The sequence below is a fragment of the Hyla sarda genome, chromosome 4 (assembly GCF_029499605.1).
Source record: "Hyla sarda isolate aHylSar1 chromosome 4, aHylSar1.hap1, whole genome shotgun sequence".
NCBI lineage: Eukaryota > Metazoa > Chordata > Amphibia > Anura > Hylidae > Hyla > Hyla sarda.
The window spans coordinates 214,791,880-214,815,660 of NC_079192.1; the positions used below are offsets into that span (position 1 = coordinate 214,791,880).

At 40.2% G+C, this 23,781-nt stretch overlaps 1 protein-coding gene across 2 annotated transcripts in view; it reads right to left on the reverse strand.

Moving 5' to 3' along the window:
- PTPN12 (protein tyrosine phosphatase non-receptor type 12) overlaps positions 1 to 23,781 on the reverse strand; it is a 77,577-nt gene that overhangs the window by 4,046 nt on the left and 49,750 nt on the right. For both annotated transcript variants that reach the window (XR_008892616.1, XM_056573480.1), the window contains exons 8-14: positions 20,899 to 21,041; positions 20,738 to 20,804; positions 20,578 to 20,655; positions 19,232 to 19,327; positions 18,823 to 18,905; positions 5,403 to 6,343; positions 2,538 to 2,630 (exon numbers count right to left, since the gene is read on the reverse strand). Coding sequence is in view for 1 of the 2 variants with exons in the window: in XM_056573480.1 (XP_056429455.1) it covers positions 2,538 to 2,630; positions 5,403 to 6,343; positions 18,823 to 18,905; positions 19,232 to 19,327; positions 20,578 to 20,655; positions 20,738 to 20,804; positions 20,899 to 21,041 (1,501 nt within the window). In the remaining variant the exon portion in view is untranslated. The remainder of the gene's footprint in view (positions 1 to 2,537; positions 2,631 to 5,402; positions 6,344 to 18,822; positions 18,906 to 19,231; positions 19,328 to 20,577; positions 20,656 to 20,737; positions 20,805 to 20,898; positions 21,042 to 23,781) is intronic.

Consider the following 23,781-nt stretch of genomic DNA (forward strand, 5'->3'; position numbering starts at 1 on the left):
GGAAACATTGGCGTACCAGACGTTTTTCATTTTTATTGAGGAGGGGAGGGGGGCTGTGTAGGGGTATGTGTTTATGCAGTGTTTTTTACTTTATTTTATTTTGTGTTAGTGTAGTATAGTGTTTTTTAGGGTACAGTCGCACGGGCGGGGGTTCACAGTAGTTTCTCGCTGGCAGTTTGAGCTGCGGCAGAAAATTTGCTGCAGCTCAAACTTGCAGCTGGATACTTACTGTAAACCTCCACCCATGTAAGTGTACCCTGTACAATCACATTGGGGGGGGGGGCATCCAGCTGTTGCAAAACTACAACTCCCAGCATGTACTGTCTATCAGTGCATGGTGGGAGTTGTAGTTTTGCAACAGCTGGAGGCATACTACTTTGGCTGGGAATGCTGGGGATTGTAGTTATGCAACAGCTGGAGACACACTGGTTTGCTACTTAACTCAGTGTTTCACAACCAGTGTGCCTCCAGCTGTTGCAAAACTACAACTCCCAGCATGTCCGATGCATGCTGGGAGTTGTAGTTTGCAACAGCTGGAGGCACACCGGTCGTGAAACACTAAGTAAAAAAAAAAAAGTTTCACAACCAGTGTACATTCAGCTGTTGCAAAACTACAACTCTCAGCAGTACCGACAGCCAACGGGCATGCTGGGAGTTGTAGTTATGCAACCAGCAGATGCACCACTACAACTCCCAGCATGCACTTTAGCTGATTGTGCAAGCTGGGAGTTGTAGTTACACAACAGCTGAAGGTACACTTTTACATAGAAAGAATGTGCCTTCAGCTGTTGCAAAACTACAAGTCCCAGCATGCCCATAAGGGAATGCTGGGAGTTGTGGTGGTCTGCCTCCTGCGGTTGCATAACTACAGCTCCCAGCATGCCCTTTTTGCATGCTGGGAGCTGTTGCTAAGCAACAGCAGGAGGCTGTCACTCACGTCTAACTGCTGATCCACGCTGCAGGTCAGTCCCTCGCCGCCGCTCCTGGGGCCCTGTTCCCAACAGGGACGCCGGGGGATCGGGGTCCCCAGCTGCAGGGGTCTTCTTCCCGCACCCCCTCACGTGCTCCGGAAGAGGGGCGGAGCGGGTTGCAGGAGTGACACCCGCAGCAGGTGCCCTGATTGGTCGGCCGGTAAACCGGCCGACGAATCAGGGCAATCGTGAGGTGGCACCAGTGCCACCTCTCCCCTGCTGGCTATGGCTGTTCGGGGCCGTTCAGAGATCGCTGGGCTGAACTGTCCAGCGATCTGCTGCCATCGCCGACATATGGGGGGGGGTCATGACCCCCCCCCCCCCTGGGCGATATGCCGCGATGCCTGCTGAACGATTTCAGCAAGCATCGGGCACCGGCTCCGCTCCAGATGGCTGCGGGGGGGCCGGGAAAGTGTATGATGTGTCCTTAAGGACTCGGAAATGGAGACGTATGAGAACGTCATGTGTCCTTAAGGGGTTAAAGTACTGCACCAGGGGCACGTGTGTCTTTTTTGCCTGTATATTTACAGGGGGGAAAACCTGTGGAGAGGAAAAGTGGAGCAGTTGCCCATAGCAACCCAAACACTTATTTTTCAGAGGCCTTTAAAAGAAGCTATTGGATTGGTTGCTAAAGACAACTAGTCAACTTCTCTGCACAGGTTTTTATCTCACTCTGAGTCTCTTAGCTAATTGGGGATTAGAGGTAAGGATTATTACACACGTACTATATACTAAGACTGTAAGCTCTTGAGAGCAGAGCCCTCGCTCCTTTTGTTTGAAAAGCAGTTATTGTAAATATCTAATTTGACTTCATTTGTACCCTCAAAAATTCAAAGTGCAGCGTAATTTGTTGCAGCTATTTAAACTTATTATAAAATTATTCATATTCTTACTACACCATCCTTCCAGAAGGATGAAGTGGTGCTAGCCATAACTTCCCAAGTGAGGCTTTGCTTATGCATCATGGAATTGATAGATTTGAAAGGGAGAGAATGCAGTTTAAAATCTGAAAGTCAAGATGACAGCTGATCAAAAGCCATATGACCCTGCTACAGTAATGAAAGTAAGATGTAGCAGGGCTTGAGGAATACTAGTGAAAAGTGAACATTTTATTCGGCAAAAAAAATATATATATCTCTGGGAGTGCTTCTTTAAATTTTTATTCAAAAAAAGCTGCTGGAAGCCGTACGTTATTTTCTTTATAGAGAACCAGACGTCTTTCAGGGTCCTTTACAGCTCACAGTCTACCAGAAAAATTACCATAAAGCCATCTTTACTTGGTGCCCAAAGAAGCAGCTTGTCCTGGCAGACATGGCGTAGTACTGAACTTGAAGTACCATCCTATAATGTGGACTACTATTTCAGTAATAAAGGTGTTTTTCCAGAGAAATGCTCAATCTGATAGACTATGGTTTTAAATCACAATACTGTTACTTGTGCAGGATTTTGCTTTTGGGAAGGATAGCAGCATTAAAAGTGGTTTGGTAAACAAAGACATTATGCAAGAGAAAAGAGATATGAAAGCATGTCACTTTACAGACATTATGCAGAATAATGGGAACATACCATCAGCTGCACTGATCTGTTGAGCCATAATTTGTTCTTTTGCACCCATGCTCATTCCCTGCAGAGTCTCTGGAGTAGTATCAGACAGATTACCTGAAATGCAGGAATATCGACAAGAGGCAAGTAAAAAAGTGCTATTTCGATATTATTTCCTCATAGGCAGAAACCATTTCACTTGTACACACTTTTCCATATAGTCATTCTTTTGCCAATAATAAGTCTAGCTTTGAAGTAGTAAGAGGTCATAAATGTCTGACAGATCCAAGTCTTTCTTGGACAAGGCCTTCCCTACCATGTCTAGCCTGTTTGCTACAACTTGCACTGCTATGCCATTTCTATGACACATTTAGTTCTAAGACATAGGCTCGGTTCACATCACGTTTTCAGCCATACCAAACCGCATACGGCTGAGGTAGCTAAAACCGGGCACTCCCATATTCCTGCCGTATGCCGCCCATATGCAATTAATTTTAATGATCCAACCGGAGTCAGCATTTGACTCCGGTCGGCTCACTGAAATTAAGTACATACGGGCGGCATACGGCAGGGATACTGGAGCGCCCGGTTTTAGCTCCCGATGCAGCCGTATGTGGTCCTGTATGGCTGAAAACGTGATGTGAACCCAGCCTTACAGTAACAGTGTAGAACATCCCTTTCAGCAGCTGCAATCTGGCTGGACAGGGATGGAAGGGCCCATTAACTATAGACATGTGTTGGTCATGGCATATCCTTAGGAGGGGTCATTCAATTAAATACACTTCATTACAAAAAAAATATCAAATGGTGGTTTTCTGGGAAAAAGCTATGGCAACCCCCCTAGCCAATCATCTATTCTGGCAAACAGTGGCTTGTGTTGTGGTGGCGCAAGGTTACTGCAGGTCAGTTGCCTAGTAAAAAATACTGCACATAAAAGCAATATCAAAATATAAAATGTAAACAAAGTCTTAAAGGAGTACTGCAGGATCAGAAAACTTATCCCCTATCCTAAGGATAGGGGGATAAGTGTCAGATCACGGGGGATCCAACCACTAGGACTCCCGCGATCTCCCATACCTGGCCCTGGTAGTTCACAAAAAAGGATGCACCACTGCACAACAAAGCGGCAGTTAATATGCCCCGTCAATTCGCTATGGGAGAATCGGCTCTGCCATAGCGCTGCATTGAGGTGGGGGAGTGTGCGCTGGTCAACACGCAGGTCTGCAGACTGCCGGGGCCCCATACGGGAGTCCCAGCAGTCGAACCCCCCAATGATCTGACACTTATCCCCTATCCTTAGGATAGGTGATAAGTTTTCTGATCCTGGAATACTCCTTTAAGACCATATTTAACCCCTTAACGCAGGACGTAAGTGTACGTCCTGGTGTGGTGGTACTTAACCCACCAGGATGTAAATTTACATCCTGTAAATGACAGCGAGCATTGGAACGATGCTCTGGTCATGCATGGCAGTTTCCAGCTGCTTATATCAGCCAGGAACCCGCCGGTAATGGAGACATCTGCGATCACGCGGATGTCTGCCATTAACCCCTCAGATACCATGATCAATATGGATCATGGCATCTGTGGGAGTGCGGTCCGAAAAATGCATGATCGGATCACCTGCAGCACTGCCGTGGCGATCAGATCATCTGTAATGGCGGACGGAGGTCCCCTCACTTGCCTCCATCTGTCTCCCGGCGTCTTCTGCTCTGGTCTGAGATCGAGCAGACCAGAGCAGGAGATCGCCGATAATACTGATCAATGCTATGCCCTATGCATAGCACTGAATAGTATTAGCAATCAAATGATTGCTATAAATAGTCTCCTATGGAGAATATTAAAGTGTCAAAATAAAAGTAAAAAGAAAAATCCCCTACCAATAAAAATTTTAATTGTCCCTTTTCCCCCCCCAAAAAAAGTGTCATTTTTTATTTTTATAAACATATTTGGTATTGCCGTGAGCGTAAATATCCAAACTTGAAATATAATGTTAATTATCCTGTACGGTAAACAGCGTGAATGTAAAAAAAAAAAAAAAAAAAAAAAAAAAAAAAAAGGTCAAAAAATGCTGCTTTAACATTTTATAAAAAAAAAAATGTATAAAAAAAGATGTATTAAAGTTTTATATATGCAAATGTGGTATAAAAAAAATTACAGATCACGGTGCAAAAAAATGAGCCCTCATACCGCTGGTTATACAGAAAAATGAAAGGGATTTTAAACGCACTAATTTGGTTAAAAAGTTAGCTTTTTTTTTTTTTAAAGCAGTACAATAGAAAAGTATGTAATCACGGGTATCATTGTAATTGCATTGACCCACAATAAAGAAAAAGTCTATTTTTCTGTAAAGTGTACAGCATGAAAACGAAGCCTTTCAAAATTAGCAAAATTGCGGTTTTCTTATCAATTTCCCCACACAAAAAGTATTTTTTTTTTGTTGCGCCATACATTTTATGGTAAAATGAGGGTCATTACAAAGGACAACTGGTCGTGCAAAAAACAAGCCCTCATACTAGTCTGTGGATGAAAATATAAGAGTTATGATTTTTAAAAGAGAGGAGGAAAAAATGTAAACTTAAAAATAATATTGTCTGAGTCCTTAATGCCCAAATGGGCTGTGTCCTTAAGGGGTTAAGGTGTACTGCGTTTTATTTTGTTTTTTTCCAACTCTGCACAAGTAACCCCAATTTAATTTATACCACTTGACAACCCTTATTTATTTGAGAGACTGACATAGGGCATCAAAGAAATGAGTAAAAGTGTCTAATAAGTGAAAACAGACCCCTTTATTACATTATTAAGATATTTTACAAAGTTTGTTATATTTGCTTATACTGTAATTTATGAAAGGTTGAACAGTAATGACCATGTAAAACAGATTTTTACCTTTTTCAGAACATGGGCGCTTCATAGAAGGGTCATGCCTGGCAATTGACATGGGCAACACTTTTCTAGTTGATGGGTGTTCAGATGCTGCAGAAACAGTGGCACTTGTGGTTGATACAGTAGACAGGTTTTTTTCCATGGACCCATATGAATTTCCCTCCTCTATGTCAGAGTCATCAGAGTGAAGAGGATTGGTAAAAGATAAGGGTGCCTGAAGTGCAGGAGTGTTGTTGAGGTCAGTATGACTCCCTGTTTGGGAAGCCAGAAGACTGCTATTTATTAAAGTTTTGCTATCAAAATGACACACATCTAAATGTTTATCAGAAGAGGAAGACTCATTTTTATACTCCGTATGCTCTTTTCCCGAAGTAGCAGAAACTGTAAGTCCTCTCTCTAGTGGAAGATGGTCTGGTCTTGCTGGGGGATCCAAGCGTCTCTCCAGTGGCACATCTTCTAAAGATTTAGTAGATCTTGAACTTCTAGAGTCATCACCAAGATTAGATGATGATATTAATGACAGTGACTCCAAAGAACTAGACACTTGAGTTTTAGGCAATTGGTCAACTGCATAAGATGAAGCGGATTTGATTTTAAAGCCAAGTCCCCTTTGGAGGCCTGCAGTAGTTTCAAAACTTTTTGGACATTCTTGAAGAGGTACTTTCTTTATTTCTATGCTTAGCTTACGTTCTAGCTTCTTCTCAACAGTGGGCTCTCCTTTCTCCATTACATCACTCGATTTGTTATAGTTCTCATTCAGGTCTGTCGTGTTTTCTGAGGATACAACGTGCAACACAGGCTTTGGATGATAACGGTCACTGTCTTGCCACACTGTCATCACAGCTGGGTAGGCAGATGGAGGAGAGGGAGTCAGAATTGGTGGCACAGGATGAGGCTCTGGTGGCTGCAAGATTTCTTCTTTGACATCTCCTTCTACAAGGCAACTGCAGAACAAAAACACATTTGATGATATCAATGCAAGAGACCAGCACTACTTCCACCTGCACCATCAGTGATGTTCTCATACACCGACCCCCTAACAGTGTTTCTCTACATTACTGGGTGAAATGATACTGAAAGTTAATGGCAATCACCAGTAATTAAAACAAAATGGAAGAGCGCTTAATAGCGTAATACCACTAGCAAATAATCCACAAGGTAAAAGATATGGGATCTTACTGCAGGTGGTTGTGTGAGCTCATACACAACAATGGTCAGCGTGGGTGAGAACAAGGTCCCGTCTGCAGCCCTCCTGACCAAATGAACAATTTCATACAGTGACTTCGTGGGGTACGGCAGGATCAAAGCGACGTTAACCAGGACAGGCACGAGAGATTAAGTAAGGAACGGTATATTAGATAAAATGTGACGCGTTTCACCGCGCTTACGCGGTTTCATCAGGTATGACAATATAGGCTGAAGAGGGGCATTATGTATAGGGTAATTTAACCCCTACATTAACAACTAGTATGCTGGGTAAATCAACTCTTCTTCCCATACAGCTGTGGCAACATAGTAGTGGATCTGGATTACCTGAACCACTAAGCTAACATTTATTTATATAAACAGGGAAGAACAGATAAAGTCTATGAAAAAAAATATATAAATAAATAATAAATCTATATATATTTAGCATACTAATAATAACAATAATAAATATGCATGTGTGTATACTTCATTAAAAATAAGTGAATTTTATATAGCCATGTTACAAATGCAGCACTGACAAAAGCACTAGTATATGTGCATAAAACAATATACCAAATATGTATCCCACAGTTAAATTTGCCTATAAATATAACAGAATTTCCACTTGATGTATCTAGAAAGGTAATAAATCTAACTACAGGCACAATACCTATGAAAAATAGAAGTACATGATTAGAAATATATATAAATCTGTAAGCAAATCCAATGCATATCAATGTTATATAATAATGAGGATATATACATCCACAAAAATGATAAATACAAAATGACAAAAACTTACATAAAAATATAATATAAAAGTATAAAAAGGTATTAATGCTATTAATACCCTACAGAACTAGCACTAAACCCAAGATCAACCTATCGTACATTTTCAATAGTCTCATTAAGTCCCTGAGGAACTAATGTGGCTAGCTTGTGAATCCGGAATGATTCACGGTTAATTAATCTTTGAAATCGATTGAGGTGAGCATTCTGAATTTTTTCAACACTGATTAGACTCCAGAGATAAATATTTTTATGTACACTAGTAAAATGTTTTGAGATACTGTGAGGCAAGAAACCATTCTTTATATTAGACCGATGCTTACACATGTGGGAACGCACTGTCTGCACGGGGCGTCCCACATACTGCAAGTGACAGCTGCAGGACAACAGGTAAATCACATACTGCATACCGCAATACACCTTGTCCTTAATCATAAATCTTTTCGTTTGAAAGGATTCAAAGTGATTGATTTTAGTATCTTTTATCATCATTCAGCAATGTCAACTGTTCCTACCACACGGGGTACAACCCGATTCAACTGGTCCCCCACCCATTCCAGACAGAAGGATTTCTTTCAGTCTACTTGGGGCCAGTAAGTTCTTCACATTGTTGCCCGGCTGAATGTCACATTTGGGATCTTGGGTACTACCTCTTTTAGCACGGGATCAGCTAAAATAATGGGCCAATTTTTCCTTAATCTCTGTTGCATAACTATTAAAATTAGTAATAAAATGAAATCCAAATTTATTCTCTATAATATCACTAGTATTTGAAACAACCTTTCTCTGATCACTTTAAATTTTATTTTCATTTACATTTTTAATACCCATAAAAATCGGATTTTTTTTTTGTTTTAACCCTGTTATTGGCTGTAGACAACCCTTGGCCAAGAGACGCTCCCTAAGTATAGCAGATTGTGATTTAAAATCTTCATCAGTAGTGCAATTTTTCCTGATCCGGACGTATTGTCCATATGGAACGTTCCTTAGCCAATTGGCATAATATGCACTCTCAAAACTGAGAAAACGGTTTACCTCAACTTGTTTAAAAAAATGTACGTGTCGTGATTTGCTCAGTATTGTTTTTATTGATCTCTAAATCTAAAAATGTTATGGATGTGTGGGAAAAGTGCAATGTACATTGCAATCTCCATGTATTCTGATTCAGTATTCCAACAAATTCCTCAGCCTGAACCTGAGTGCCGGCCCAAATAAAAAAAAAAAAAAAAATCAATCTATGAATCTTCTAAATAAATATATTTAAAATATGCCTGGGGCTGTGCTATATGTAGGGACTCGAACAGCCCCATAAACAAATTAGCATAACTAGGGGCCCCATAGCCCCTGGTCTGCCTATATATTATATTGTTAAAAGTAAAAACATTATGTTCCAGAATAAACCTGATCGATTCTAAAATGAATGTAGATTGTTCCTCTCTGAGGGGGGGGGGGGGGGTAGATTGCCATCTTTGATAAGGAATCCTTTATCTCTGAGGCCTTTAGAATCCTGTCTGATGTAGACTATTGTGAGATTCTACCTAGTGACCCTAGGACGGGGAATTACTTCAAGCTATATAATAATCTCGTCAAGGGGCCATTGATATAGCTCTTTTAGATAAGAGAGCACACATTTGTAAATATAAAAAATTATTCCCTTACCATTTATTATTATTTGCCCAAACTTCACAAAAGTTTAGTTAATCCCCCTGGTTGCCCTATTATTTCAGGGATTTGTTCCATTACCTCTCATTTATCACATTATGTTTATTTATTCCTTCAACCTTATGTTTTACAGTTGCCGTCCTACTTAAGATTCCACACAATTAATTAATTATGTCATCTTTCTTATCCCCATCTTTTTAAATTTGAAATTAACCCTTGATGTGTGTTCTCAATATGCCAACATTAACACAGAATTAGGTTTGGATACCATCAGCCAATATTTGAGAGATGACTATACCCTCATCATTTCAGAGTCGATCAGGTTTATACTGGAACATAATGTTTTTACTTTTAACAATATAATATATAGGCAGACCAGGGGCTATGGGGCCCCTAGTTATGCTAATTTGTTTATGGGGCAGTTCGAGTCCCTACATATAGCACAGCCCCAGGCATATTTTAAATATATTTCTTTACAAGATTCATAGATGAATTTTTTTTTTTATTTGGGCCAGCACTCCGATACAGGCTGAGGAATTCATTGGGATACTTAATCAGAATACATGGGGACTTTTCCCACACATCCATAGAATTTTTAGATCTAGAGATCAATAAAAACAATGGGCAAATCAAGACATACATTTTTTACACAATTTGAGGTCAACAGTTTTCTCAGTCAGTTGGCATAATGTGCACTTTCAAAACTAAGGAACGTTCCATATGGACAATTTGGGAGATTAATCAAATCCTGTACAGAGGAAAAGTTGCTGAGTTGCCCATAGCAACCAATCAGATCGCTTCTTTAATTTTGCAGAGGGCTTGTTAAAAATGAAAGAAGCGATCTGATTGGTTACTATGAGCAACTTTCCCTCTGGACAGGTTTTGATAAATCTCCCCAATATGTCCGCATAAGGAAAAATTGCACTTCCGATGGAGATTTTAAAATCACAATCTGCTGTACTTAGGGAGCGTTTCTTGGCCAAGGGTTACCCTAAAGGGTTGTCTACAGCCTATAACCGGGTTAAACCCTGCGGTATGTTGTCCTGCAGCTGTCACATGCAGTATGTGGGACGCACCGTGCAGACAGTGTAAGCATCGGTCTAATATAAAGAATGGTTTCTAGCTTCACAGTATCTCAAAACATTTTACATGTGTACATAAAATTAATATTTATCTCTTGAGTCTAATCAGTCTTGAAAAAATTCCGGATTCACAAGTCCTCAGGGACTTAATGAAACTTTTAAAAATATACAATAGGTGGGTCTTACGATAGGTTAGGTGGGTTTAGTGCTAGTTCTGTAGGGTATGTTTTTCAGCATTGATATGTTTTTGTCATTTTATGGTTTATCATATTTTTTGTGAATGGATGTATATATCCTCATTATTTGCTTACATATTTATATTTCTAATCACGTACTTCTAGCTTTCATTTTTATAGGTTTTGTGCCTGTAGTTAGGTTTATTACCTTTCTAGATATATCACATGGTTATATTTATAGGCAAATTTGACTGTGGGATACATAGTTGGTATATTTTATGCACACACACACACACATATATATATATATATATATATATATTAATTACACAAACACATATACAAGTGCTTTTGGCAGTGCTGCATTTGTAACAGCTATATTAAATTCACTTATTTTTAATGAAGTATACACACACGCATATTTGTTCTAATTAGTATGCTAATTATATATATATATATATATATATATATATATATATATATATATATATATATATGAATTCAGGTAGAAGAAACAGACGAGGTCGCACATCTACAATCTTGTATAATGATCTAATTGCTTCTCAGCATATTATCAAAAACAGGTTGTTAGTATACATTTTTGATCAAAAAGTACAAGCCCACTCGCCACATCAAGGCCACCTAATTTGAGTGGGTCCCTAACATCCCTAGCATAAAATGGCGTAGTACTGGGCGGCGACCAGCACCGCCGCGACACCAGTGCCCACTGGGGGGGGGGGGGGGTTGTTGGAACGACCCACTGGCAGAGCGGCCCCAATGCCACTCAAACCAGTCTATGGGTCACACCTCCTCACAGCCACGGCAGCTACCTGAATTCACATTGTGTTTTCTATCTCCTCCTTTTTTTTCTTGTTTTAACATGTGTCTGCACTCTTCCCCACCCCCTCAGCCCAACCCTATATAAGTAGTAGTTACCTACACAAGGGCCATTTCTTTCCTAGCAGCCTCCCAGTCTGACTGGGAGAGCTTAGTAAGTGTGCCGTCACACTGGTGTTGTGCTGTGCGGCGTCCATTGCTGCTGTGGCACCATGTCTGTGGAGAAGTGCGACCCATAGACTGGTTTGAGTGGCATTGGGGCCGCTCTGCCAGTGGGTCGTTCCCCCCCCCCCGCCGTGGGCACTGGTGTCGCGGTGGTGGTCGCCTACGATGGCCCAGACATACAATAAATTCAACATGCGATGGCGTCAGGGACACGCGACAGCGATGGACGGCGACATCCTGGGCAGCGGTGACGGTCCGGAGCGGCAGGGACAGGTGAGTACAACTTTCTCTAACAGTGGTCTTCAACCTGCGGACCTCCAGATGTTGCAAAACTACAACACCCAGCATGCCCGGACAGCCAACGGCTGTCCGGGCATGCTGGGTGTTGTAGTTTTGCAACATCTGGAGGTCCGCAGGTTGTAGATCACTGTCCTATACTTTACATTGCACGGATTCCTCAACATACGATGGTTTCAACAAACGATGGTCCGTTTGAAACCGATTAACATCGTATGTTGAGGGACCACTGTATATATTTTATACATATTTTCTCTTTTTATATATTTTTTCATATTTTTATCTGTTCTTCCCTGTTATTTATATAAATCAATGTTAGTAGTGGATCTGGATTACCTAAAACACTAAGCTATGTTGCTACAGCTGTATGAGAAGGAGTTCATTTACCCAGTATACTTGCTGTTGGTGAAGGGGTTAAATTACTCTGTATAGAATGCCTCTCCCTAGCCTGTATTGTCATGCCTGATGAAACCGCGCAAGTGCGGTGAAACGAGTCACATTTTATCTAATAAACCGTTCCTTACTTTATCTCTCGTGCCTGTCTTGGTCAGCACCGCTTTGCACCTGCCGTACCCCACGAAGTCACTGTATGAAACTCACCACTAATGACAGGAGTATAACCATGCCATTGGTCTGATATAAACAAGCCAACAAGATCAGCTCCTCTCCTCCAGACAAGTCTGTAAGTACTCGGACTGCAGAGGGAAGTACCAAAGGCATACGTGTAACAATCAGAGATACGGCCAGCACAACAAAGTAGCTTGCACATCGGTAATTGGGTATGGTCAGATAAAAAAAAATAAAAACACACACATCAGGAAAAGAGGTGCACGGCATATTTAGAAAATTGTGCCTTAGTCATAGATATGACTAAGGCACAAGTGCTGAAACATGTTAGATGTACCTCTTTTTCTTAAGGACCTGCGCATTTTTTGCACATCTGACCACTGTCACTTTAAGCATTAATAACTCTGGGATGATTTTACTTATTAATTTGATTCAGAAACTTTTTTCTTGACGTTCTACTTTATCATAGTGGTAAATTTTTGTTGATTCTTTTCTTGATGCAATATTTCATAAAAAATTTGAAAACTTAGCATTTTTCTAACTTTGAAGCTCTCTGCTTGTGAGGAAAATAGACATACCAAATAAATTATACATTGATTCACATATACAATGTGTCTACTTTATATTCGCATCATAAAGTTGACATGTTTTTACTTTTGGAAGACACCAGAGGGCTTCAAAGTTCAGTAGCAATTTTCTAATTTGTCACAAAATTAGCAAAATCAGAATTTTTCAGGGACCAGTTCAGTTTTGAAGTGGATTTGAGGGGTCTTCATATTAGAAATACCCCATAAAATTACCCCATTATAAAAACTGCACCCCTCAAAGTATTCAAAATGATGATATTCATATTATTTGTTAACCCTTTAGGTGTTCTCAAAGGAATAGCAGCAAAGTGAAGGAGAAAATTCAAAGTCTCCATTTTTTACACTAACATGTTCTTGTAGACCCAGTTTTTGAATTTGTACAAGGGGTAAAAGGAGAACCCCCCCCAAATGTGTAACCTAATGTCTCTCGAGTAAGGAAATCTCATATGTAAACGTAAAGTGCTCTGTGGGTGCACTACAAGGCTCAGATGGGAAGGTGCGACAATGGGATTTTGGAGAGTGAATTTTGCTGAAATGGTTTTTAGGGGTCATGTCACATTTAGGAAGCCCCTATGGTTCCATAACAGCCAACAAAACAAAACAAAAAAAAAAAAAACACATGGCATACTATTTTGGAAACCACACCCCTCAAGGCACATAACAAGGGGTACAGTGAGCCTTAACACCCCACAGGTGTTTGACAACTTTTCATTAAAGTCGGATGTGTAAATTAAAGGGATATTCCAGGCAAAAACTTTTTTAATATATCAACTGGCTCTGGAAAGTTAAACAGATTTGTAAATTACTTCTATTAAAAAATCTTAATCCTTCCAATAGTTATTAGCTTCTGAAGTTTTCTGTCTAACTGCTCAATGAAGATGTCACGTCCCGGGAGCTGTGCATCATGGGAGAATATCTCCATAGGAGCTGGACAGCTCCCGGGACGCGAGTCATCAGAAAGCAGTTAGACAGAAAATAGCAACTCAACTTCAGAAGCTAATAACTATTGGAAGGATTAAGATTTTTTTTAACAGAAGTAATTTACAAATCTATAACTTTCCGGAGCCAGTTCATATATAAAAAAAAGTTTTGGCCTGGAATACCCCTTTAAAAAAAATGTTTTCACTAAAATGCATTTTTCCCCAAATTTACAATTTTTTACAAGAGGTAATAGGAGAAAATGTGCCCCCCCCCCCCGCCCCCGCCCCCAACCCAAATTTGTGCCCCGATTTCTTTTTTGGAAATACCCCATATGTGGACGTCAAGTGCTCTGCTGGCGCACTACAATGCTCAGAAGAGAAGGAGTCACATTTGGCTTTTTGAAAGCAAATTTAGCGGAAATGGTTTTTGGGGACATGTCACATTTAGGAAGCCCCTGTGGTGCCATAACAGCAAAAAAAAACAAAAAAAAAAAAACATGCCACACTATTTTGTAAACTACACCCCTCAAGGAACGTAACAACGGGTACAGTGAGCCTTAGCACCCCACAGGTGTTTGACGACTTTTCCTTAAAGTCGGATGTGTAAATAAAAAAAAAAAAATTTTTTTAACTAAAGTGCAGTCCGTCCCCCCCCCCTCCAAATTTACTATTTTTACAAGAGGTTATAGGAGAAAATTCCCCCACAAAATTTGTAAACCCCTTTTCTTCTGAGTATGGAAATACTTCATGTGTGGACGTCAAGTGCACTGCGGGCGCACTACAATGCTCAGAAGAGAAAGCTTTTGGAGAGAGAATTTGTTTTGAATAGAAGTCAGGGGCCATGTGTGACATGACCCATTTTAGAAACTACACCCCTCTCGGAATGTAATAAGGGGTGAAGTGAGCATTTCCAACCCACAGGTGTTTGACAGACTTTTGGAACAGTGGGCTGTGCAAATGAAAACTAACATTTTTCATTTTTATGGGCCGCTGTTCCAAAAATATGTCAGACACCTGTGGGGGGGTAAATGTTCACTGCACCCATTATTACGTTCTGTGAGGGGTGTTGTTTCCAAAATGGGGTCACATGTGGGGGGGGGGGGGGTCCACCGTTCTGGCTCCATGGGGGATTTATAAACGCACATGGCCTTCAATTCCAATGAAATTCTCTCTCCAAAAGCCCAATGGCGCTCCTTCTCTTCCGAGCCCTGTAGTTCGCCAGCAGAGCACTTTACATCCACATATGGGGTATTTATATGCTCATAAGAAATGGGGTTACACATTTTGTGGGGCTTATTTCCTATTAAACCCTTGTGAAAATGAAATATTTGGGATAACACCAGCATTTTAGTGAAAACATTTAAAATTTTCATATTCAACGAAAATTCTTCAAACACCTGTGGGGTGTTAAGGCTCACTATACCCCTTGTTACGTTCTGTGAGGGTCAAAATGGGGTCAAATTTACCAAAATGGGGTCAAATGTGGGTATTTTTCTTGTGTTTGTGTCAGAACCGTTGTAACGATCAGCCCCTGTGCAATCACCTCAAATGTACATGGCGTTCTCTCTCGAGCCTTGTTGTGCGTCCGCAGAGCATTTTACGCCCACATAAGGGGTAATTGCGTTACAAATTTTGGAGGCAATTTTTTCCTTTAACCTCTTGTGAAAATAAAAAGTATGGGGAAGCACCAGCAACTTAGTGTAAAAAATTAAATTTTTTTACAACATCATGCTGAAGTCGATCCACCCCACTAGCCCACCAGGGAGCAGTCACATGTCCCTTTTGAAGCCGCTGTCAGCTTTGATAGCGGCGATCTAAAGGGTTAATAGCCAGCCGCGGCGATCGCCGCAAGCTGGCTATTAGCGGTGGCCCCCAGCTACTGAGAACAGCCGAGGGCTGCAGAGTATGGAGCGAGCATGAGTCTGGAGCCCGCTTCATACACCCTTGTGAGCGCCACTGTGCTTGTTAGGTCCGGCCCTGCTTGCCCAAAGCCGGGCTAAGGGCCGGAAAAATTCACCTGACCGGTGCCCGGAACTGCATGTCTTGGGCGTGGGGCAATAAGAATTCCACATCCCTGATATGGCATTTGTATATGCGGAGGTCAAGCACAAAACTTTTTTTTTTTTATAGTGCTTCCTCACATTAAATTACTTTCTAGCACCAGATTGCAAGTGCTGTTTTGTTGGTAAAACTATCTGCTGAAAATGCTACAGGTTAACTGAAAGGATTTTTATGCCTGTTTAAAAAAAAACAAAAAAAAAAACATCTCTGTATAAGTGGAGCTACACTTCAAATCTACTGGAATAGTACATGATAAACCTTCTTGGATCGATGACAGCAGCACTGAAAGTGTAAATGTAGCTTGATACAAAGAACTGAATTCAACAAGACTTTGGAAGGTTCCTGGCAAGGGTCCAAAGAAAAACCCTCAAGTCTAAAGAGCGTGGGGTTTAAACATCAAACAGCTTTGGTGCCAGGCATGTGGAATGCAGCACTTACGCCAAAAATAGACAACACTTAACTTTCTTCCAGGAAGCCGAAATAGAAACATTGCAGCATTCATAACAGTAATGTGTGACAATACTGGCGCACTCATGGAATACATGGACTATTCTACAGCAATTGATTCAAAGTTGACAATACGCTAGAAGATGCTCCATATAACTACAGTATGTTACACTTCATGTTTAATCAAGTCGGAGTCTTAGATGGTGGTCATCTGTTTTATTTCACTGTATTATTCTAAAATTCCCATTTATTAAAAGTACAGAAAGTGACAATATCTCCTGACTCGTGTAGGTAGAGTTTACAGGGAACCTAATAACCTAATTTTCTTTTAGATCTAAAAAGGAGCCTAAAATTTAAAGACATTTTCATTTCCTGACTGCAAAAGGGTACATGTATCCCATAGCTAGTGACATAATAGTGATTGGTAGCGTCATAGCCCAGAACAGGCTGCAATGTAAAAAAAATACTAGCGTTACTGTCTTTAACCGGTTGCCGTGTAAGGATGAGCCGGCTCATCCTGAGACAGCAAGCTATGTATGGTGCGGGCTCCTGACTAGAGCCTGCACCATTCCAGCCGGCCCCCGGCTAATTCCTGTAGCAGACATGCAGCGAGATCACCGCGGCCAGTTAATAACCCTTTAGATCGCTGCTGCCAAAGTTGACAGCAATGTCTAAAGGGACATTTGAACCATCCCTGGTGGTCCAGTGTGGTTCTATGGAACCACATTGATCTGTATGAGGAATCTAATGATTCCTCCTAAAAGTCCCCTAAGGGGACTAAAAGTGTAAAAAAAAAAAAATTTTCTGGTTTTGCCGTAATTTTTGTGGTGCAATCAATGATGTCATTATAAAGTACAATTGGGGGTGCAAAGAAAAAGCCCTCATATGAGTGTGTATGTGCAAAATTGAGTTTTTAGAAGGTGATGAGGAAAAAACAGAAGTGCAAAAAACAGAAAAACCCTGCGTCCTTAAGGGGTTAAAAGGGGTTTGTATCATGAAGATGTCCTGATACATCATGTAAGTGTCCTAGTTTTGACTTGTGAAGTTTTATTCAAACAAATAAATGTGAAAAGTAGGCCGAACAAAAGGACTAGATCTTCAGGAAAATATTCCTGAATAGTTCTTTGAAAATCTCCTTTTAAAAAGGCAACTATTCTAAGAACAAAACAGACAAAAAAGTGTCAGAAATAATGATTAATCCAGAATTCCCCAAAATCTTGATTTTCCATTTCAGGAACATGACTTCCACTGTAGTTTTTTGATGCTATACCATGGAACTGTGTTTCAACTCTTCGGGCAGTGAAGTAATCTTGTTCTCTCAAGTAGAACTGCTTTGACTATCAAACCACAGCAATTGCTTTTTTACTACATCGCCACAAGGACTTAATTTGTAAAGCTGAAACCCAAGGTTATAGGAACAGCAGGCACACCACTTTATATAAAAGTCATTAAAATAAAGAACTGCAACTCAGTTCAGGTCAAAAATAGACTTCAGACCATAGGAAAGATACTGCAAAACAAATAAAAGGATTCAAGCATCTAAAAGAAGGCCATACATCTTTAAAAAGGTTACCCAAGAAAAAATGTTTTTATATATCAACTGGCTCCAGAAAGTTAAACAGATTTGTAAATTACTTCTATTAAAAAAATCTTAATCCTTTCAGTACTTATGAGCTGCTGAAGTTGAGTTGTTCTTTTCTGTCTAAGTGCTCTCTGATGACACGTGTCTCGGGAACTGCCCAGTTTAGAAGCAAATCCCCATAGCAAACCTATTCTACTCTGTGCAGTTTCCAAGACAAGCAGAGATGTCAGCAGAGAGCACTGTAGCCAGACAGAAAACAACAACTCAACTTCAGCAGCTGATAAATATTGAAAGGATTAAGATTTTTTAATAGAAGTAATTTACAAATCTACTAGTATAGGAGAGAAGAGAAACAAGGGAGAGCAACTTCCGTATATGAGTGATACGAAGATTGGGGGACTGCAGCGGTTGTCAGGGTCCAGTTACTCCTTAGTACCTGCGGGGTGCATGCGACCAGATAAAGTACCAATATACCAAAACAAAAGAATGTAGCATTCACTCACCGCGTAAACGGCTACTAAGTTCCCGGCTGGAAGGGGTCACGGGTCAGCGTGAAACTACCGGTTGTAGCCTCTCCGCGCTCCTGAAGGTGCTGACCCGTGACCCCCTTCCAGCCGGGAACTTAGTAGGCGGTTACGCATTGAGTGTATACTACATTCTTTTGTTTTGGCAATTTACAAATCTGTTTAACTTTCTGGAGCCAGTTGATAGAAAAAAAGAAAAAAAAAGGTTTTTCCTGGAATACCCCTTTAAGCTCACATTGCAATATCACCTATCGGAGGGGCCCCATACACCTTAGACCAGTGTTTCCCAACCAGCACGCATCAAGCTGTTGCAAAACTACAACTCCCAGCATGCCCGGACAGCCTTTGGCTGTCCGGGCATGCTGGGAGTTGTACTTTTGCAACAGCTGGAGGCACCCTGATTGGGAAACACTGCCTTAGACCGTTGGCAGGTACTTTTGTCTACAGTGTATGGGCACCTTCAGAAAGATCTAAATTTTGGCATGATTAGGCTAAGAAAATCTGCTCAATCAAATTAAATATTTGCCCCCTCTACCTACCTACGGATTCTTGGTGGCTTTGGTGGTGGAGAATCCATTTTGTCATTCTCTAAGGAATTCACTGCATTTTCAGAATTTTCATCCTAGCAATAGAAGAATAAACAACAATTTTAATAGTCTAATTTAGACAGTCCTTCTATTGTGGCGATCATCGTGTAGTGGTTAGTTTGATAGGTGCCTTATTTCAACATCTCAAAAGAGATCCCTGATTTAAGTGACAAAGTCTAAGCAATATAGTCTGCTTCTATATGGCATCCAAAATCTTTTCACATTCACATAATAAAATATAACTAGGGAACTTGGTGGAGATATGTGTCTCAATAGTTTTATATTGAGGTTTTAGGCCTTCTAGAAAGTGTGGATGCCCCCTGGACAGACCACTAATATATAGAAATACAGCTTTACATACCATGTCATCCACAGTCTCTCTCGACTCGTTCTCATATACTTCCAGCTGCTTCAAAAACAGCTGAGCTATAGCACGGTGTACTAACTCATACTGTTCCTAAATGGAAAAGTAAATTGTAAACCAATAATTGGAAGAAAATTCGATTTAACACAGAAAAGCTAGGTAATAAAAAGGACAATAGTTGTGAAACCCCGAAAAATGGTTTCCAGCAATATTCGGGCTGACACAATGTGAGCAAGGGGAAAGGTATGATACAGAAAGCTGGAAACATTTGAGGGCAGGAGGGGTGATAAGAGTAGTTAGGGAATATAATCGGAGTTAGTTTAGAAAATATGGTTTAATGACAGGTACTCTTTAAAGGGACATTTTACCCTCTGTAACCATTAAAAACATTTCCTAGAGCATTAGACAATCTTTCCTACCATGTTTTTTTATAGTTGTTGCTGATGACTGTAATCTTCATAAAATCCAGTTATAAAATGTCCCGTGCTGAATGCAAATGCGGCTGTAATCACGCCTGTCCTAAACACCTACATGGGAGTGATTGACAGCCCAGGCACTGTGGCATCTTCTTTGGCTCTGCTTCAAGTCTTGCGCTGGCCCAGAATCATAGCAAGCTCTGGTATCTGCAGAATTACAGTGCCTCTAGGTCCTAGTGCCTCCGGATTCCCCCTTCCTCAGCAGTGAGTGCAGCCTCCAGACTTCAAAAGCTAATAAGTGAGTGACAGACTAAAGGAGAAAGTGCTGGACAGCCTTTCCTTTCACTTTAGGTAGATTGTTTATTAGAAAGTTAGCTAGGTATATCCCTCCCTCTAAGTACATAGATATAGATAGTTGATTAGTAGTCATCCCCTGGGGGGGGGTTACCCAAACAGTGTGCCTGCAGCTGTTGCAAAATTACAACTCTCAGCATGCAAATGCTGGGAGTTGTAGTTTACAACAGCTGGAGGCAAACCTGTTGGGGGACACTGAGATGGGATACGGGATGATGAAGGTAGGGCTGTCAATCACCCCCATGTAGGTGTGTTTAGGACAGGACAGGCATGATTACAGCCTGGGGCACAGGGACTATTTGGACCAGCACCGCCCAAGGAACCACATTTGCATACAGCACAGCAAGTTTTATAACTGGATTTTATGATGATTACAGTCATAAGCAACAACTATAAAAACATTGTAGCAACGACTGTTTAATGCTCTAGGAGGGGTTTTTAAATGGTTAAAGGGGGTACAAACAATGTGATGATTGGTTCTCTAACATTTAATACCCCATGTGACCTCATTCATTTGGAGTAAATCTATGTGTATTTATAAACTGTACAAGGTGACCTAAACCAAGTGTGTACCTTAGTTTGTACTGCTGAATGCCTCTGTGTCCTCATTTCTTGAATTAAGCTGAATACATTAAACTCTTCAGGTATCCTCTAAAATAAAAAACAAGACAGCAATGCTTTAATACCAACTGACAAGTGACATCCCAACAGTGGCTTTATATCTGCTACTTACACCAGCTTTCAGCAGATTCCAGGTATAATCTATTGCACAAATGGCTCCTGTTCTTCCACATCCTGCACTAAAAAATTAATTATAATATTCCATTTATGGTCTTGTTCAGGCAACTATATATTGTTACTAGATTATACAACTCTGTAAAAAAAAATGTGTACCTGCAGTGTATACATAAAGGAACCTCCTCATGAGCCTGATAATCCCGCATTAAACTAATCATGTCAAGAATAGAGTCAAAAGAAGATGGGACATCATGATCCGGCCAGTTTACATAATGAAACTGATGAATTCTACGCGTTTCCTGCAAAACAGGTTGGGAAAGAAGAAAGAGAATGTTACCAGAAATGCAGGGACACTGAACATGATTTCTTTAAAAAGGACCTGTAGCAAATAAAAACAAAAAAAGGTTTTGTTATTAAATAGCCCCGATCACACACACACCTTTTTACAGTTTCTTGATACGCCCTCCAGTTCCTGAGATATGAGGGTTTATAGATTGTCTGACCATTCAGGGAATCAGTCAGATGGGAAAGAACCTAATAATGGGAGTGAATATCATATGGCAAGTAGGGTTTTACAGTTGGGGGGTATGGATGTTGTACAATGAGGGGTATTTATGGCTAATACACAATCCCTGCCAAAGATCCTCATTAAAATCATTTTAAGGCCATGGACACACACACACAGCAGATATATTACCTTTTAAGATAAACTGCAAAAATCAATACCAATTGCAGATAAGGCAAGAAAAACAAACACTAATGGTTTATTCCTATATGGAATTACAGAAATTCACAGCATTTTTAGAGCTCAAAACTGAAACCAGGTCCATTTCCGCTTGATTTTGTGCAATTTTTCTCAGCTATTCCGCTACACGTGGATTTACTATATTACTGAATCAGAGTATATACAAACAAATTTGTAGACATTTATAATTCCCTGCACCAATGTAGAGCAGCAAAATTGCACATTTCTTTGGAACAAGTTTAGTCTTTTTGCAAAAATGTTGTGCAAACTCTTGACAAATGTGTCACTCTGCGCTGTTGTAGGGAATGATAAATCCCCTAATGTCTATTTGGTTGAATATTGATAGAGGTAGGTGTTCCTCATACATCAGAAGTAAAATGGTAATGTTTAATGCACACATGTATGATCTAGTAACAGTGAATGTCCCTATAATGCTTTGACCAATCTACTTAGCATGAGTAGTGCTTTCACGTGAACAGCAAGCAGAAGTGGACTTTAAGTCTTGCACTAAATCAATTAGGGTGTCATTTGATAAAAGATGCAGTGACAGACACTATTCGCTATATAGTCATAATTATATTACATGTGGTCATTAAAAGAAATACCAAGGAGTTATCAGAGACATGAAGAGCATTTCTTGGCAATACAGAGAAAGCAATTAACATCTTACAGTCCCCTAGGAGTACAACCTGAGTTATAACCAAAGAAATTATAAAGCAACAGGGCACCTAGGGAATATATATACTTTATATATATATATATATATTTTTTTTTTGCTCAATGTCCCAAATCTACAGGAGAGTGCCAGAATGGAGATCGTTAAATACAGCGCCTGGGCAGTACTCCGGTGAATTTTTTTTTTTTTTTAAATCAACTGGTGCCAGAAAGTTAGATTTGTAAACTACTATTAAAAACGTTACCCTTCCAGTACTTCTCAGCTTCTGTATACTACAGAGGAAGTTCTTTTCTTTTTGAATTTCCTTTCTGCCTGACCACAGTGCTCTCTGCTGACACCTCTGTCCATGTCAGGAACTGTCCATAGCAGGAGAGGTTTGCTATGGGGATTTGCTCCTGCTCTGGACAGTTCCTGACATGAACAGAGGTGTCAGCAGAGAGCACTGTGGTCAGACAGAAAAGAAATTCAAAAAGAAAAAACTTCCTCTGGAGCATACAGCAGCTGATAAGTACTGTAAGGATTAAGATTTTTTTTTAATAGAAGTAATTTACAAATCGGTTTAACTTTCTGGAGCCAGTTAATTTGAACTGAGTACCCCTTTAAACTTCTTAAGGACTAAGCCCATTTTCACCTTAAGGACTAGGCCAATTTTATTTTTGCATTTTTGTTTTTTCCTCCTCGCCTTCTAAAATCCATAACTCGATTATATTTACATCTACAGACCCATATTAGGGTTTGTTTTTTGCATGACCAATTGTACTTTGTAATGAAACCTCTCATTTTACCATAAAATGTAAAGCGAACCCCCAAAAAATTTTTTTTAGGGAGGAAATTTAAATGAAAACCACAATTTTGCACATTTTGGAGGGTTTCATTTTCACACTGTACAATTTATGGTAAAAATGACGTGTTCTTTATTCTGTGGGTCAATACGATTAAAATGATACCCATGGCTAGATACTTCTATATTTTTGTACCGCTAAAGAAATATTTAAAACTTTTTGAACAAAATCAGTAATCTAAAATCGCCCTATTTTGACCACCTAAAATAGCCCTTTTTTAAAATAAAATGTGACAAAAAGCATTTTTGGAATTTTTACGTTTACGCGGTTCACCTTACGGGATCATTAACATAAAATTTTGGTAGTTCGGACATTTACACACACGGCGATACCAAATATGGTTTATTTAAAAAAAATTACGCTTTTTGGGGGTAAAATGGGAAAAACGGACAATTTTTATTTGGGATGGGGATTTTTCACTTTTTTTTAAATTACATTTTCCAACTTATTTATTTATTTATTTTTTTTACACTTTTTATGTTCCCATAGGGGAATATCTATAGAAATCATTTGATTGCCAATACTGTTCAGTGCAATGCATAGGATATCACACTAATCAGTATTATCAGTCATCTTCTGCTCTGGTCTGCTCGATCTCAGACCAGAGCAGGAAATGCCGGGAGATGGACGGAGGCAGGTGAGGGGACCTCCGTCCACCATTACAGATGATCGGATCGCCATGGCAGCACTGCGGGCAATCCAATCATTTATTTTAGTATGCGCATTGCCGCAGATGCCGTGATCTGTACAGATCACGGCATCTGTGGGCTTAATGG